The 17,727-nt window shown below is 44.8% G+C and overlaps 1 protein-coding gene across 15 annotated transcripts in view; it reads left to right on the top strand.

Annotated features, from left to right (window-relative positions):
• The window catches only part of EVI5 (ecotropic viral integration site 5), a 151,531-nt gene that overhangs the window by 61,597 nt on the left and 72,207 nt on the right, over positions 1-17,727 (top strand). For 13 of the 15 annotated variants that reach the window (XM_084758770.1, XM_084758761.1, XM_084758768.1 and 10 more), the window contains exons 8-13: positions 139-228; positions 321-418; positions 2,671-2,731; positions 7,401-7,454; positions 9,251-9,283; positions 9,838-9,984. In XM_084758770.1, the coding sequence (XP_084614896.1) occupies positions 139-228; positions 321-418; positions 2,671-2,731; positions 7,401-7,454; positions 9,251-9,283; positions 9,838-9,984 (483 nt within the window). The remainder of the gene's footprint in view (positions 1-138; positions 229-320; positions 419-2,670; positions 2,732-7,400; positions 7,455-9,250; positions 9,284-9,837; positions 9,985-17,727) is intronic. The other 2 variants (XM_084758771.1, XM_084758773.1) reach the window with 2 other exon arrangements.

Genomic DNA, 17,727 nt, shown 5'->3' with positions numbered 1-17,727 from the left:
CCATCAAGGCACAGAAAACGTTTGCCAGTTCTTAGTTTAGATCCTTAAATGCTTATCTTGGTATTATTTTGAAGGATTAATTTTTTTTGTCAGTGGAAGGGCAAATAAGACTTAGCTTTATTTAATTTGTTCCAACAGGGTTTAGAAATAGTGTTCCGAGTAGGATTAGCACTTCTTCAGATGAATCAGGCAGAATTAATGCAGCTGGACATGGAGGGGATGTTACAGGTAAGTCAGCATGTGCTTCTTTAACCGTTTCTACATTTCTGCATTCTCTCATTTATAGTGATAATCCCTCCTTTTCATTTATTGTTTCTTAGCACTTTCAGAAGGTCATTCCACATCAGTTTGATGGTGGCCCAGAAAAATTAATCCAGTCAGCTTACCAAGTCAAATACAACTCAAAAAAGATGAAAAAGTAAGTATTTTGTGTGCTCTCTGGTTAAGAAGTGTACTGAAACAGGTAGGCAGGTCAGCAGACACGGGAAACAGTGTGGTGAAAGGTGCCAACGGCTTTCCTCCTCGGACTGTGGACTTTTTACCTTATTTGGTAGTATCAGCGTTCATACAGCAAAGCCAACGTTAGTGCATCAGCCTGCTTTCCATAGTGGCACACAGGGCCACTGCATGTGGCTTTTAAAACCCCTTCCTCCCGACCCATTCTGGTGGGAGTTAATGTTGCTACTGTTCACAGTGTCCACCCCTTGGTGTGGGGAGGGACCGAGCATGCTAAGAACATGCTGCGTGTGCGGGCTGCACGCCAGGCCTAACGTGCGGCTGAGTCATTCCCTCCCCGTTCCACAGACAGCAGCAGCTCGATGAGGGACTGAGATTCACTGTTGCCTTGTTGTTTCCTAGAGAAGCTTTGTGTGGCACACGCTTCATTAAAACATGTTCAAGATAGGCAGTCTCAGTTCTGGGCTCGATTTTTTTTCCTCTTTCTCAAAAATTAATCAAGAATTATTGCTCTTACTTTCTTAGCTTCCAGTGCTGAAGTGATTCCTAGCCTAACGGCATATTTAGAATTCCTGTCACTGGGGCTTCCGCGCTATACAACGTTTGTGAACTGTAACAGTGCTTGTAGCAGGTGCTTGTTGTAATTTTGAGATTGTGTCTCACTTTGTAGCTCAGTCTGGCCTTGAGTTCCTGCAGTCCTACCTAACCTCACACATACTAGGACTAAACGTATGTGCCACCATGTCTGCCTTCCTCCCTTTTCTAAATAAAATATTTTCTTCCTTTATAATACTAATTCGGAGTATGATATTCCCTTCTCCTCCAGGTCCTTGCTCTATTATTGTTATGTCTGTATTTTATCTTTAACTTCTACTTAGTTTTGTATTACGTTTATTTATTCTGTTTGTTACTTGTGACATGGCCTTTCTGTGCAGCCCAGCGTGGGCTCCAGGTCACTCTTCTGCTGGTACCTCTTTGGTGCAGGGATCACAGGTGTGTGCCACCACGCCTGGCCTTCTTGAACTCTCTATTTCATTTTCTTTGTTCTAAGAAGGTAAATTTGCATTGGGACAAAACCAGCATAGCATTCCAGTTTGCTTTTTATGATGCTTAATTCTAAAGGAATGAATAGCTTATAGTCATTAGCTTAGCTTCATATTGTATTTTTTTTTTAACTTAAAAAATTTGCCTGCAGCCGGGGTGGTGGCGCACGCCTATAATCCCAGCACTCGGGAGGCAGAGGCAGGTGGATCGCTGTGAGTTCGAGGCCAGCCTGGTCTACAAAGTGAGTCCAGGACAACCAAGGCTACACAGAGAAACTCTGTCTCGAAAAACCAAAAAAAAAAAAAAAAAAAAAAAAAAAATTTGCCTGCATGTATATCTGCAGGCCAGAAGAGGGCACCAGATCTCACTATAGATGGCTGTGAGCCACCACGTGGTTGCTGGGAATTGAACTCAGGAGCTTTAGAAAAACAGACAGTGCTCTTAGCCTCTGAGCCACCTCTCCAGCCCCTTCATATTGTACTTTTAAGTACCTTTTTTTTTTCAACCACAAAAATACTCAGATATGCAGAAAAATAGATTAGGATTCCAGATAAATATCTGTGGTTTGAATCTAGCCTTAACAATTGTTAGTCTTTTGCCATATTTATTTTTCTTCTTAGAAATTATGAAGTGAAGTACAGAAAACATGCTGCCTTATTCCCTGACACTTCAGTGTCCGTTGGTCTAGAGTGAAGTCACCTGCTTCCCTTGCTGTGTGACTTTCACTTCTTAGCAGTGCTGTCCTGTGTGCACTGACCGTGTAGCAAAGCTCCTGCCAAGGACTGAACCACGTGCAGCGGCCCTGCATGTCCCTGTCCTGACCTCTCCACCACTCCGCCCATTCTGCTCTGCTATTTTTTCTGATATAAATTGTTTCAAGTTAGACCTTGAGGAAAAGTAAAGAGATCGCGTTTTATGTTAATATGTCATTTTTTTGTTTTGTTTTTGGCTTTTTAGTATGGGGTTTCTTTGTGAGGTCCTTGCTGTCCTGGAAATCACTCTGTAGACCAGGATAGCCTCGAACTCAGAGATTGGCCTGCTTCTGCCTCCCAAGTGTTGGGATTAAAGGCGTTTGCCACCCTGCCTGGCTAATATCTCCTTTTAAAATAAAACAATTTAATAACTACTTTGGAATAAAAATATATACTTAACTTTCTCTTTTCTTTTTAGACTTGAAAAAGAGTACACTACAATAAAAACTAAAGAAATGGAAGAGCAAGTTGAAATTAAAGTAAGCATTTCGGGTTTTGTTGTTGTTTTTTAAATTGCTGAAGATAAATTTCTTCAAGTCAGGAATTTGATAACCATTAGAATGAAATTTGTATTAATAGGCATCCTCCTATAGTTGAAAGTAGGTTGCTGTGACTGAAGTTGATGTCCCTTTTGTGTGAGAAGAAATAGATCTTTCCTTTCTTTGACTTGTTCCTCCTCAGGAGAAAGCAGGTCCATGGAAATTGCATTCTTCTTAAACATTGTAAAACCTGTAGAGAAGGTGGTTTGTTGTATGCTGCAGTTAGAGGCACAGAGCACACGTTTAGCGAGTAGTTGTTTCTGTTGTGGTGGGGCAGGATCTTTGGCCAGTGCAAATGTATCCCTTAAGCAAACAGCGTACTTTTGTGTTACCTTTAGAAAGCAGGTAGATTGTCATTTTGTAAGAGAAACAAATACAGTAAATACAATGAAATTCTTATCTGTGCCTCCTGAAAACCAAGAAGTTCTTTTTTAATTTAGAAAATACTGGTTTCCATAACAATGTAGATAAGATTGTACATATTTCGTACAGTGTGTTAGCCTTGTACAAGTAGAAAAAATAAGTTTTAACAACTTTAGACAGATGTAACTGTTAGGGTTTGTTTATATAATGCCAGCTCAGCACAGTAAACTCAGATACATTTTCTTAAAGTTTCCGAAAAGCCTAGAACCTCTGTTTACTTGAGATACAGTGGCCGTGAACCCTTTAGCCCACCGCTCCGCCTCCAGGTGCTGGCACGGTGGATGTTTGGCACTGTGCCCGGCAAAGCCGAGCAGTCCTTCTTGTCCTACAGCTCTGTGTGACTATATGTGCGTGGTGTGTGTGCACACGCACACACCACGCTGTACTAGTGGATGACTTGTAGGAGTGGTTCTTTTCCTTATCCCATGTCCGCCCCAGGGATTGAGCGTCCAGCTGTGAGGGCGATGCCCTGACTAATAAAGCCCATCTCTCTGGTTCACGTTAAAGAATTCTTACGAGTCACTGGTGCTCTCAGAGTGGATGTTTTGAACATTGCCTTTTCTTTGGATACTGTAGGGTGGGAATAATGAATTATTCACTCTAACTGACTGATCCAGTGTTGATTTACTTCCCCAGAAATCAAAAAATAAAATGATTTAAAGAAATGTTATGCCAGGCGTGGTGGCACACGCCTCTAATCCCAGCACTTGGGAGGCAGAGGCAGGTGGATCGCTGTGAGTTCAAGGCCAGCCTGGTCTACAAAGTGACTCCAGGACAGCCAAGGCTACACAGAGAAACCCTGTCTCGAAAACCTTTAAAAAAATGTTGTTATGTGCCAGGCAGTGATGATGCGTGCCTTTAATTCTAGCACAGGCAGGAAGATCTCTGAGACTGAGGTTACCCTGGCCTACAGATTTGAGTTCCAGGTCAGCCAGGGCTATACAGAGAAACCGTATCTCAAAAAACAAAAACAAACAAACAACAAAAAACAAAAAAAGAAATGTTAGTATATGTATTTATTGGTGAGGACAGCTTTGTGGGAGTCAGTTCTTTCTTTCTACCCTGTTGTTCCTAGGGTATCAGACTTGGCAGTGAATGCCTTTGCCTGTAGCTGTCTCTCTACCCCACAAAACATTTTTTTAAAAAAATAAAGACATACTTGTTTTATATGTATGAATGTTTTGCTTGCATGATTGTCTCTGTACTGTTGGGGGCCAGAAAGGGTGTCAGACCCCCTGGCACTGGCTTTAATGATGATGGTGAGCCACCGTGTGGGTGCTGAGAATTCAGCCCAAGGTCTCTGAAAAAGGCATAGATGCTGTCTGCTGACATAAACAGCCTTTATTGAATAGCTCTCTTCCTCCTTTATTTATTATTATTATATTTAAAAGATTTATTTATCATGTACACTGTATTCTGCCTGCATGTATGCCTGCAGGCCAGAAGAGGGCACCAGATCTCATTATAGATGGTTATGAGCCACCATGTGGGTGCTGGGAATTGAACTCAGGGCCTCTGGAAGAGCAGGCAGTGCTCTTAACCTCTGAGCCATCTCTCCAGCTCCCTCTTTTCCTCCTTTCAGAGCTGCTCGCTGTATTTGTTTTTTTACTGGGACCTGGTAAGACATCAGATGCTAACCATCAAGTGATAGTGAGCATGAGTTCAACTACTACCTGTTTCTAAATGGCTTTCGTTGAGTGGGTGCTCATTTTTGGCTTAGTTTTTCTCAAAAGCCTCTGGAATAATGATTTTTTATTACTCCATATGTGATCCACCTCATATCCCGTGGAGTTCAGAAGTGTGTATGGAGCTTGGGAAGGATACACAAAACAAGACTTGGGGAAATTACCCTCACTAGATTTTATAAAAACAAAACAAGACATATTTATCATTCATGTCTATATGTGTTCTGTGCATGCATATGTATGGGTGCATGTGTCTCATAACACACATGGAAGTGAAAGGACAACCCATGGGAGTGAGTCTCTTCCTTCTACCCTGTGGGTACAGGCTGTCAAACCCAGGACTCTGGCGTACTGACAAGCACCTTACTATGGGGCCATTTTGCTGATCCACCTTTACCAGATATTAAAATAGGGTACGTAGGTATAATTTTCACAATACAGTGCATAGTAGTCTAAAAGAAAATAGAAAAACTTCAAACCTAAGAAAGTAACACTGGAGGGCTGGGGAGATGGCTCAAAAGTCAAGTAGCACTTGCTCTTCCAGAGGTCCTGAGTTCAGTTTCCAGTATGAATTGGCAGCTTACAACTGTCTATAACTGCAGTCTACAGCTGTAGTGCCATGGGATCTGATGCCCTCTGGGGTGCAGATATGTACAACACACACACACACACACACACACACACACATTTTGTTTTGTTTTGTTTTGAGAAAGATTTTTTCCCATAACTTTGACTGTCCTGGACTACTTGTAGACCAGGCTGGCCTTGAACTCAACAGAGATCCACCTGCCTCTGCCTCCCTGAGTGCAGGGATCACAGGTGTGCTGCACCTGGCTCATACACATAGTAACACCGAAGTAGATACTGTGTATTAATCAAACAGTCTTAACCTCTCAGCTAATTATAAAGTATCACAGCAGGCCTGGAGGGAGCACTTGGGAGGCAGAGGCAGGGGGATCTCTCTGAGTTCTAGGCCAGCCAGGCCTACCAGGATAGCCAGGGCTACAGAGAGAAACCCTGTCTTGAAAAGCGAAAAAACAAACAAACAAATTGTATAACACAAACTGAGGCTTTCGTGTGTCATTAAGTCTTAACGGAAGGAGAGTAGATTGGAGTGCTGGAAGAATCTTCTGAGGAAGACAGTTCTGGAAGAGAGTCATAGGGAGGAAGGGTTACAAGCTGTGCTGAGCTCTGGGAGAAACGGATACAAAGTGGCAAAGTGGAAAGACAGCACGGACTAGACAGTTCGTTAGTTGGTGTGTGCCAGGATCCGGCTTTGCATCTGCACCATGCAGCCTTAGGAAAGCTGGACAAAGCTGTGTGCAGAGCTCCGCTGCTGTGAAGGGAGAAGGCGGCAGCAGCGCTGGGCTTGCTGACTGTCAGCTTCACTTCTGCTCCAGTGAAAGCTCTTGTCTCAAGGGAGTAAAGGGAGAGCCGGGCACCGTGCGTCCGGCAAGTGCACATGGGTGTGCACACTTGGAAATACACTACACTCACAGACACACAAAATTCAGGAACAATGTATGGGGTTAATTATGTTGATGGAATATATAAAATATGTAAAGAGATTAGTTGTCAAAGTGGAATAATATTATATTTGACACTTGATAGTAACTTAATAATAAGTATTGTGGAGTCTGGCATTGAATAATTACATTGTTCAAATGGCATTGAATGTAGTTTTTAAAAAATGGGATTTTACTTTTTATACAGTAAGAAAATACTAGTAATTAGAATTTTGAAATTTTCTTAATTTGAAACAACTCATGGTAAATGCCTTTAAATGTTTATAACTGAAGGCCTTTTGTGCTGTGGTATTTGTAATATAAACGTGAATTGGTATAGTTTAAGCAACAATTTGACATTTATCCATGAACATGCATATTTAAAGTTATAGTCTTTGTTCAACTAATATTTGAATATTAAGTATATTGCTAGGCTTTGTAGGACACAGGAGATGTTAGAATAACAATATTATAAGTCAGGCTAGAGAGATGACTCAGTAGTTAAGGGCATTAACTGCTCTTTTGGAGGACAAGGGTCAGGGTCAGGGTCAGAATGGTTCACAAATGTCTGTAACTGCATTTTCAAGGGGATCCAGCACCCTCTTCTGGACTCCTCAGGCACTGCACACATGTGGTGCATAGATACACACATGCAGGCAAAACTCATACACATAAAATTAAAATAAACAAATGTTAACAGAAAAAGGGTATAAGGAATTATATTATAAATTGAGAAAACAAAGACTGTTTATATATTATACTTAATGTTTACAATGTAGTCACAGTTGGGATAACAAATGTGATTGTTTTCTTCACCATGAATTCTTACTCTAAGCCTTTAATAGTTCAGCATTTGATAAATGTAAGTTCCTTACAGTTATTTCTTATTATAAAAGCTGGCACATTATCAACGCTGTGACTTGGGAATCTCTCGTTTGTTTGTTTGTTTGTTTCTACCAAGAATGCTTGCAAACAAACTTTTCTTTTTCTTGGCAGAGGCTACGCACAGAAAATAGGCTTTTAAAACAGCGCATTGAAACGTTAGAAAAAGTAAGTAAATGGCTACGGCAAGTTTCTGTTGGACGCTTATTATTTGCCTATAGCAAATCTCCGCAGAGTTTGCTTTGCACGTCGCCTCGGCTTCCCTGCTCTCCCGTGCTGGCTAGTTACTAGGAATGAGCACCGTGGTGAGGCTTAACAGAAGTCGTCAGTAGAGAAACACGCCGATGTCACTTGCTCTTTTCATAGGCCTCTGAAAGTGTGACTTGGTTGGGAATATACTCTGACGGGTGTTTTAGAGATGAATTTCAGTTGTTCCTGTTGTCTAAGCCCCATGTTCACTGGCTCTCTTAAGGCAGCTTTACATTTAGTTTTAAAGTCTGTTTTCATGTTGATTTTCAACACCATGTAGTTTTACGACTCTTGGCTGTTAGAATTGTCCTGATATCCACTTACCGGCTTTCCCTTCCTGTTTCATGTACGATAACTAGAAAGTAAGAACACTCTCATATTTTTCTTACTGAGCTTTTGCTAGAATGTCTTTTGTGGCTGTGTTTTTAAGAATGAATTAACTAATATAATTTAAGGGTCTCCTTGGGCTAGACCTGTAGCAAGCACAAAGTCCTGAGTTCAATCCCAGCACCCTTTAAACTGGACGTGGTGATGCTGCTCATCACCCTGCCCTTGGGAGGTGGAGGGAGGAGGGTCAGAAGTTCAAAGCCATCCTTGGCTATAAGGCTGCGTGAAACTGTGTCTCAAAAGCAAAACAGCCAACCCAGGAATTTTCCTTAGTTGAAAATAGCCAAATTAAGAAGCCTTTTAAAAAGCTAATTGAGAGTAAATCAGTGTGAACCTGCCACTCTGGATATTACCAAGTTTTTTTTTTTCTGAAAATTTATAGATAACATCCAAAAGAAATAACTAGAAAGGGGCTAGTTTACAGTGTTTGGCTTTTATTCGTGAAGCTGTCACATTAAGAAGTGCACACCGCACAGACGCTCATGTTCCAGCTTTGTTGATGGTGCTGCGGTTGCAGATGCTTTATACCTAGCCAGGGACGGTTCCTCTTGTGAGGCTGTCGTGAAGAGATTGGGAGGAGATTTTACTTTTTGATGATTCCACACACATACTGAGCTCATGAAGTCCTTACGGTTTGTGTCATCCCTGCCCTACCAACCACCCAGCCTGCGGTGATCGTCATCGCCAGAGTTAGGTATTTTCATAGAGAAAGCGTTGTTTCACTAGGTCTTTAGAATAATAGCAAGACCTAAGGAAGTGTAGTTTGGGTTTTGTGTCAAGAAAGTCAAGTACCTGATTTTTCACTGGTGTCTGGCCTCAGCTTGGACTCAGCACTAAGAATTCTCCAAGGACTCGGGTCTCAGTTGAGTTCTCCCTGGGTTAGTAAGACTTAAGTTGAACTTAGGAGCTTCTGTTGTCACCTGTCCTGCCCCGTCTCTCGGATGCTGTTGTCGCTCCCAGGTGCTGCCGTGCTTTGCTGACTCAGATCCTTTTTCCCCTTTGTGGAAGTGGTTTGATAATATGATTAGGCCTAAAAATAAAGATTTAAAGGTATATTTTTCAAGGAAAAAAAATAATTGTGTGTCCTAAGTAATGGAAGGATTAGTCTGTTTTAGAGACATTACCTATAACGTGCCCCTATTTTGATATGTTTCTTAAGATTTTAAAAATAAAAACACATTTATTAAAAATAAGTTTAAAATTATATGTCCATTTTAATTAGCAATGAGAAGTGGATGGATATGGGTGTGGGTGTTTCTTCTTATTCCTAATTTTATCACTTTGGTTTCCTGTCTTTTATATTTCTATCTAAATTTTTCCTTTTGTAGGAAAGTGCTTCCTTGGCAGATAGATTGATACAGGTATAGTTTTTTATTTTTTATTTTTAGTGTCCTCACTAACCTCTAAGGAAAATCCTAAACTTAGAAATCCATATTTTATGCATGCAATTTTACATGCATCTTTCTAGAAATAATTCTTTGGGCTGGCACATGGCTGTATACTTGTGTTTTGATAAATGTATTATGTTTAATTGGGTGCCTGTCTCTGCACGTTTTAAAGCTAACCTTATTTTTATAAAGTATTTATTTATTTCAAATGGCAAACAGTGGGTTCTGTGGGTTCACTGAAAATTTTAGCCCTGCATGTACAATTCAGTAATATTGCATGGATTGCAGTTTTTATTGACTTAAGAGAAGAATTGTTCTTAGGACATGTCAAAATGAAAATTTAATTTAGTTTCCTCAAATTTGCTAGAGCAAAAATAACAAACTTCTAGCTAATAACTATCTACACTATTCTGTTCTTTGAGGGTTTTTTTTTTAACATGTTGGAAAAATAACTAAACCTCACAAAGGCAGTCTTTCTTGAATCTATTCTAAATTGCTTTATATACACAAAAACATTATGTCCTAAGGGACAAGTGACAAGAGCCCAGGAGGCTGAGGAAAACTACCTCATAAAACGGGAGTTGGCCACCATCAAACAGCAGAGTGATGAGGCCAGTGCTCAGCTGGAGCAGGCTCAGAGCACCATCAGGGAGCTGCAGCATCACCACCGATGGGTAAGAAGTCGGGTAGTGCCTCTCTCTCCTGCGCCTTTAGTCATATTTGTGAAAGACAGCTGTCAGAGGGCTCTTAAGGCACCCCCCTGCGCGTCCTGTAGCTCAAAGGAGCCGTCCTGTGCTAACGAAGGTCTTTTTGTTGGTGCTTTATCTATTTGTGGACGTCTCTTTTGCAGGAGGTAACCCTGACATCTGCTAGGTTTTGGTCACTGAAAAGATGAAGTTATCACTCAGCATTTGGGACATGTGCATTTAGAACTTTCACGATGTTGACAGTTTATAGAAATACTCTAGCTGGGCATGGTGGCGTACGCCTCTAATCCCAGCACTCGGGAGGCGGAGGCAGGCGGATCGCTGTGAGTTTGAGGCCAGCCTGGTCTACAAAGTGAGTCCAGGACAGCCAAGATAACATAGACAAACCCTGTTTTGAAAAACACAAACAAACACAAACAAACAAACAAACAAAAAAGGAATATTCTAGACTTCCTCTATCAGAGCATTGAATTATGGGTTAAAGTACGTGCTTACATTTACTTGAGGAGGAGAAAAGTTGACAGAGGGCGAGTAATTCACAGAAAACACAAACTGCATTGAGCTGGAGTCATGAACAGCCGCTGACTGTGGAGCAGTCCTGAGTATCGTCTTCGTCAGGGCTGCCATTGCTGTGATGGAACGCCGTGACCAGGGCAGTGCAGGGAGGCAAGGGTGTGTTTACTTTCCATTTCCACATCACAGCCCATCACGGAAGGAAGTCAGGGCAGGAACTCACGCAGGGCAGGAACCTGGAGACAGGAGCCGATGCAGAGGCCATGGAGGGCACCGCTTACTGTTTTGCCTCCTGTGGCTTGCTCAGCGTGTTTTCCTATAGAACCCAGGACCAGCAGCACAGGGATGGCATCACCCACAGCGGAACTAAGGAAACACAGCTTGATCGTAGGGAGGCACTTTCTCAGTTGGGGTTCCCTCCTCTCGGGGGACTATAGCTTTTGTCAAGTTGACTGTAGAGAATGTTGATTCAGAGCATGTGTGCTCTGGCAAGAGACCACACCTAAAACCCTTCTAGTTTCTGAGTTATGGCTGGCATACAGACACACCTTTAATCCCAGCACTCAGGAGACGGCCCCATGCAGAGCTCTGAGTTCTAGTCAGTTCTGTTCAGGCAGTTCACTTGAGAGTGAGCTGTGCGGCAGTGCAGTGGAGCTGAGTTCAAGGCTGTTCAGTTTGTGGGATCCAGAGGCAGTTTTTACTGGGAGAGTTTTATACCAAGTATGGTTAAGAAAGACCAAGCTAGACACAGGTAAAGACAGAACAAACCAGAGAATAAGAAGGAGCCAGAAGATTAGAAGAAAGTGCTAGATTAATTTGAGACCAAGCAGAGCAGTTCAGTCAGAGGCTGAGAGAGAAGCCAGATTGAGTCAGTCAGCTGGGAGAGACGATTTAGTCAGAACAGCTGAGTTGAACCAGCCAGCCAGACTCAGAAAGAACAAGTAAGGGTGAGTTCGTTAAGCAGTGAGTCTCAGAGGCCGAAAGCATTCTAGGCCTAGGTTAGATTGTACGGAATCCAGAAGCTTCCAGGACTAGGCCTAGGTTAGCAGAAGGAGGCAGTGAGCCTCGGAGGTGACATTTAAAACAGGAAAACAAAAGTTACTTTTACAATTAACATAAAAACTAGCCAGAACAGGTGTCTTTTAAAATTTAGACATAGTTTTCCATCGCCAAATTCATAGTAAGGTGATGTTAATAGAATTATGGGATGGAGGGCTGCAGAGATGGCTCAGAGGTTAAGAGCACTGTCTGTTCTTCCGGAGGTCCTGAGCGATTCCCAGCAGCCACATGGTGGCTCACAACCATCTATGATGAGATCTGGTGCCCTCTTCTGGCCCGCAGGTGTACACTGTATACATAATAAATATGGGATGGAAAATGGGGAAAGCAGTTGCTACTGCTCTCAGGTAGGAGTTGGGTATAGCAGGGGTGAGGTGGGGAAGGCTCGTTGAACCTAGAATTTTAAACAGGCCAGGACAAATAGAATGGCTGCCACGTGGGCAGTCAGTAAAGTCAAGAAACTTCTTCACCTGAAGTCAGATGCAGGGGCAATGAAAGCCGTAACCTGTATTTTTTTTTCCCTATTAGTAAAGGCAGTTAAGAAAAACGTGTGTGTGTTAAAAGTAAGACGAGCACACTTGCAGTAGTTTGCTCTATCTTTATATGAGACTTAGGTAATAAGGAGGCGGGAAACAGAAAAGTAGGGTTCTCAACAGGGACCGGGAAACGAGTTGTCAGCGCAGTGCCCCGTGTGGAGGGAGAGTATGTTGCCACGCGTGCTTCGGCGTCAGCTGCAGCTGCAGCTCCTAGTGACGCTTAACGCCGAGGCCTGTGAGAGCCGACCAGATGGGCAGAACGCTGGTTTGCGAGAATAAAAGCGCCATCTGGGCCAATAAAAATGCCTTGAATGTGCTTAGGCTCTGTGGACTAAATGCAACAGGGAATCTCCATACTCATTTTTGAAGGTCAAATAGACCTGCGTCGTGGAGCTAAAATTTACCAAGGAGAAAACAGATTTCCACTTCAGAGTTTATTCCCCTTTCCCCACAAAGAGGGTGATCCCTCCAGTTGCAGTAAGTTGTAGACCATGGATATAAAACCACAGGGTGGACAGAGTGAGTGACATTTAGTGTAGTCTTGAGTGAACTTTGAAGTTCAGGTTTTATATCTGAGATATTAAATGCCTTGCAAAATTGCCGTAGAAACAGTGGACATTTTGTTTTTAGAAAGTGAGAGATACAGCAGGCTTTAATATGGACACACGTGTTTCTCAGAGAGTAGTGGGGTTTGTTAATTTGGCCTTGCTTGGGGAGGAGTGCACGCCTTTAATCTCAGCATTCAGGAGGCAGAGGCAGGTGGATCATGTGAGTTCGAGGCCAGCCTGGTCTACAAAGCGAGCCCAGGACAGCCAAGGCTACACAGAGAAACTCTGTCTTGAAAAACCAAACCAAACCAAACCAAACCAAACCAAAACAAAACAAAACAAAACAAAAAACAAACAAACAAAAACCCAAAAACAAAAACAAAAAAAAATTTTTTTAGGAATCTATTTTATAACTTAGTAAAAACTAATTGGCTATGTCAAGACAAAAGATGCTAGTTATGCAGCAATAGCTACAGTTTTATAAGTAATTTGGTAAATTTTTTAATGTACCTTTTTCTAGTCAAGACAGAAACTAAGATAAAATAGGAAGTATAGATGGGGAAGTGTGTTGACGCTGTTCACGCTCCTGTGGGAAGGTATCGGGGCTTTGGTGCCTACACCTGGCCACAGTGCTTCATTTAGACTGCGTGTGCGCACGGTGTGTTCAAGAGCATTATATGTGAACTACTTTAAAAATAAAGCCAGTATTTTAGTTGATAAATCAAGATGATTCTAATGTTAAATATTACAAACATTTAGCTTCTATTCAGAACAAGGAAATGAAAGATTATTTCATAAAAGTTAGTCCTGCCCTCATAATTAAGATTTACCAAAGTCATATGAGACAAAAGAATAAGAGATTTTAATTGAGAATCAGAATCTTATCCATTGCAACTTTGAAAAAAGAAGTACTTTGCAAAGTAGTGGATAGGCCAGTGATGAGGAAATGGGGACAGCGAATTGTTAGCTATTTTGGTTATAGTCCTAAGCACAGCTTCATGGGTGCCTGGTGTCAGTCAGTGCTGTTACAGTGCTAAGCACAGCTTCATGGGTGCTTGGTGTCAGTCAGTCAGTGCTGTTACAGTGCTAAGCACAGCTTCATGGGTGCTTGGTGTCAGTCAGTCAGTGCTGTTACAGTGCTAAGTACAGCTTCATGGGTGCCTGGTGTCAGTCAGTCAGTGCTGTTACAGTGCTAACACAGCTTCATGGGTGCTTGGTGTCAGTCAGTCAGTGCTGTTACAGTGCTAAGTACAGCTTCATGGGTGCCTGGTGTCAGTCAGTGCTGTTACAGTGCTAAGCACAGCTTCATGGGTGCTTGGTGTCGCTCGGTCAGTGCTGTTACAGTGCTAAGTACAGCTTCATGGGTGCTTGGTGTCGCTTGGTCAGTGCTGTTACAGTGCTAAGCACAGCTTCATGGGTGCTTGGTGTCGCTCGGTCAGTGCTGTTACAGTGCTAACACAGCTTCATGGGTGCTTGGTGTCGCTCGGTCAGTGCTGTTACAGTCCGTGTTGCAGCAGGAGACAGTAAGTTTCTAACACAGAGTAATGCTCCCACCTCCCACTGCTGCTGTGTTAGCAGCGTTTTACATGACACGGAGAGCCTTGGAACTAGGTTTCAGTCCCTTTTGCTAACTGATCTTCGATATTGGAGGCACTTTGTTTGGTTTCAGAAATGATTTCAGTAGAGCTAGAACATTTCATGTCTCATTTTTTCTCGCATACTTTGGTGTGTTTAAATGTGGGGGTTGTGTAATCACCACGATGAAATGACAATTTCATCGTGCTCAGGGTGCCCTGGGTCACAGTTCATTGTCCGTCCTCATCCCAGCACCCTGTGTTTGAATACTTTGGGCTTTTCTAGAACTTTCTGTTCTAGAAAGTTCTGGAATTGTCTAGTTTTTAATTAGAATATGTGTTTACTTTTACTTACATATTTCATGATAGAATATATAACATAAATTTTACTGTTTACGTAATTGTATGATTCAGTGGCACAGAGTCTAGTTGCACTGTTAGCAACATTGCCAGTTTATATAATGTCTAATGTATGTAGACACATAGATGCAGACAGTCATATAACTAATAAAAACACAGAACAAGGTGTGCTTATGGGAGCACACAGAGTTCTGTGCTGGAACAGCAGGGTGCTCAGCGTAGGATTGGGAGGAAGCAAGTGGAAACTCCTTCAGGGCTGGTCTTGGCCATATCTTAATGGGGGATGTGCTTGGCTAAAGAGAACACACGAACAGAAGCAGCGTAGGTCAGGGGCTGGAGCTAGAGAAGTGAGCTGCAGTAGTCACCACGTCAAGTGTGTGTGTAGGACTTTAGTCCCCAAGGCAGTTGAGAAATAGAGACAAAGCATTCTGGGATGTCAAAGCAGGCAGGTCTCTGTGAGTTCCAGGGCAGCCAAGGCTACACAGAGAAACCCTGTCTCGGAAGGGGGGGGGTTGGTTAGAGAAGATAAGAATTTGTAGTATCTGGGTTTTCGCTGATAAGAGAGCGTCCGGCAGCGGGTGGTTATAGGGTTTATTACCCACAGCCAAGATTCTCTATGATTTAAGATATGATATTTGAATAGCCAGTTCTGCTCGCTGTCCCAAGGGGACAGAGGTTTTATGTCACTTGAGGATGAGGTATTATCCAGCTTTCCGCTATTGTGACAGATCAGGTGGAGCAAATCAACTTTCAGGGAGGAAGTTTTATGGGTCATGGTTTCGACTCGGCTCGTAGTTCACCGGGCCAATGACAGCGCTCACATCATGGTGAGAACTCAGGCTGTAGGAAGCCTGCTCCTCACGGTGGCCAGGAAGCAGAGAGCGATGGAAACCTGTGCCTCTTCCAAGCGCAGACCCCTCGTGCCCACCTTACACACTAGACGCTAGTGTGGACCATCTCTTAAGGGTCCTGCTTTCTTCCATGTCCTTCTCTCCTAGAGACTCTGAGGACCTCAACGACAGCAGGTGGCCCTACAGGTTAACGGAAGTCATTCGGGTGCGGAGGTTGGGAAGGAACAGTAGGCTGCTGTGTGGCTATTGGAAGTTTGTATAACTTGGCAGCCGATAGTGACTCTTGCTCACAGGATCGAGCCCCTGTGCCCACAGCTGTTGGGCACAATGTGCTATGAAAGAGCCCCCTAGGCACATGCATTTGTATGCTTAGTCCCTAGTTGGTGGGCTATCGAGGAAGTGTTAGTGGCACGGCCTTGTCGGAGGAGGAGTGGCACTGGGGAATGTGGGCTTTGAGAGTTCAAAAGCCCAGGCCAGGCCCAGTCTCTCTTTCTCTCTCCGTCTTGCTGATCAGATGTAAACTCTTAGCTGCTGCTCCAGCGCTATGGCTGGCTGCCTGGCTTCCGTCCGTGGTGCCTGTGGACTGGCCCATTGAAGGTTCGCCATGCCCCAGTTCAATGCCTGTGTGTGTCAGTTGCCTCTGTCATGGTGTCTCTTCACAGCAGTGGAATGGCCCTAAGATGGGGAATTAGAGTGTGCAGACCTCAGCAGCTGGAGCATCTGCCTCAGAGCAGGTCTCAGAGTCAGGTGTGTCAGGGCTCTCCATAGTAACAGCAGTGTCCACTCCCTAGGACCTAACAGCAGTGTCCACCCCCTAGGACCTAACAGCAGTGCCCACCCCCTAGGACCCAACAGCAGTGCCCACCCCTTAGGACCCAACAGCAGTGCCCACCCCCTAGGACCTAACAGCAGTGTCCACCCCCCTAGGACCCAAACAGCAGTGTCCACCCCCTAGCACCTAACAGCAGTGCCCACCCCTAGGACCTAACAGCAGTGCCCACCCCCTAGGACCCAACAGCAGTGTCCACCCCCTAGGACCCAACAGCAGTGTCCACCCCCTAGGACCTAACAGCAGTGTCCACCACCTAGGACCCAACAGCAGTGCCCACCCCCTAGGACCCAACAGCAGTGTCCACCCCCTAGGACCCAACAGCAGTGTCCACCCCCTAGGACCCAACAGCAGTGTCCACCCCCTAGGACCCAACAGCAGTGTCCACCCCCTAGGACCCAACAGCAGTGCCCACCCCCTAGGATCCAACAGCAGTGCCCACCCCCTAGGACCTAACAGCAGTGTCCACCCCCTAGGACCCAACAGCAGTGTCCACCCCCTAGGACCCAACAGCAGTGCCCACCCCCTAGGACCTAACAGCAGTGCCCACCCCCTAGCACCCAACAGCAGTGCCCACCCCTAGGACCTAACAGCAGTGCCCACCCCCTAGGACCCAACAGCAGTGCCCACCCCCTAGGACCCAACAGCAGTGCCCACCCCCTAGGACCCAACAGCAGTGCCCACCCCCTAGGACCCAACAGCAGTGCCCACCCCCTAGGACCTAACAGCAGTGTCCACCCCCTAGGACCCAACAGCAGTGTCCACCCCCTAGGACCCAACAGCAGTGCCCACCCCCTAGGACCCAACAGCAGTGCCCACCCCCTAGGACCTAACAGCAGTGTCCACCCCCTAGGACCCAACAGCAGTGTCCACCCCCTAGGACCCAACAGCAGTGTCCACCCCCTAGGACCCAACAGCAGTGCCCACCCCCTAGCACCCAACAGCAGTGCCCACCCCCTAGGACCTAACAGCAGTGTCCACCCCCTAGGACCTAACAGCAGTGTCCAGCCCCTAGGACCCAACAGCAGTGTCCACCCCCTAGGACCCAACAGCAGTGCCCACCCCCTAGGACCCAACAGCAGTGCCCACCCCCTAGGACCCAACAGCAGTGTCCACCCCCTAGGACCTAACAGCAGTGCCCACCCCCAGGACCTAACAGCAGTGCCCACCCCCTAGGACCCAACAGCAGTGCCCACCCCCTAGGACCTAACAGCAGTGCCCACCCCCTAGCACCTAACAGCAGTGCCCACCCCCTAGGACCCAACAGCAGTGCCCACCCCCTAGGACCCAACAGCAGTGTCCACCCCCTAGGACCTAACAGCAGTGCCCACCCCCTAGGACCTAACAGCAGTGCCCACCCCCTAGGACCTAACAGCAGTGTCCACCCCCTAGGACCTAACAGCAGTGCCCACCCCCTAGGACCCAACAGCAGTGCCCACC

Source organism: Acomys minous, assembly GCF_964271855.1.
Source record: "Acomys minous genome assembly, chromosome: 15".
In the NCBI taxonomy this organism is placed as follows: Eukaryota; Metazoa; Chordata; class Mammalia; order Rodentia; family Muridae; genus Acomys; species Acomys minous.
Note: the sequence above shows the minus strand (reverse complement) of the source record. Positions and strands in the feature narration are given on the sequence as shown.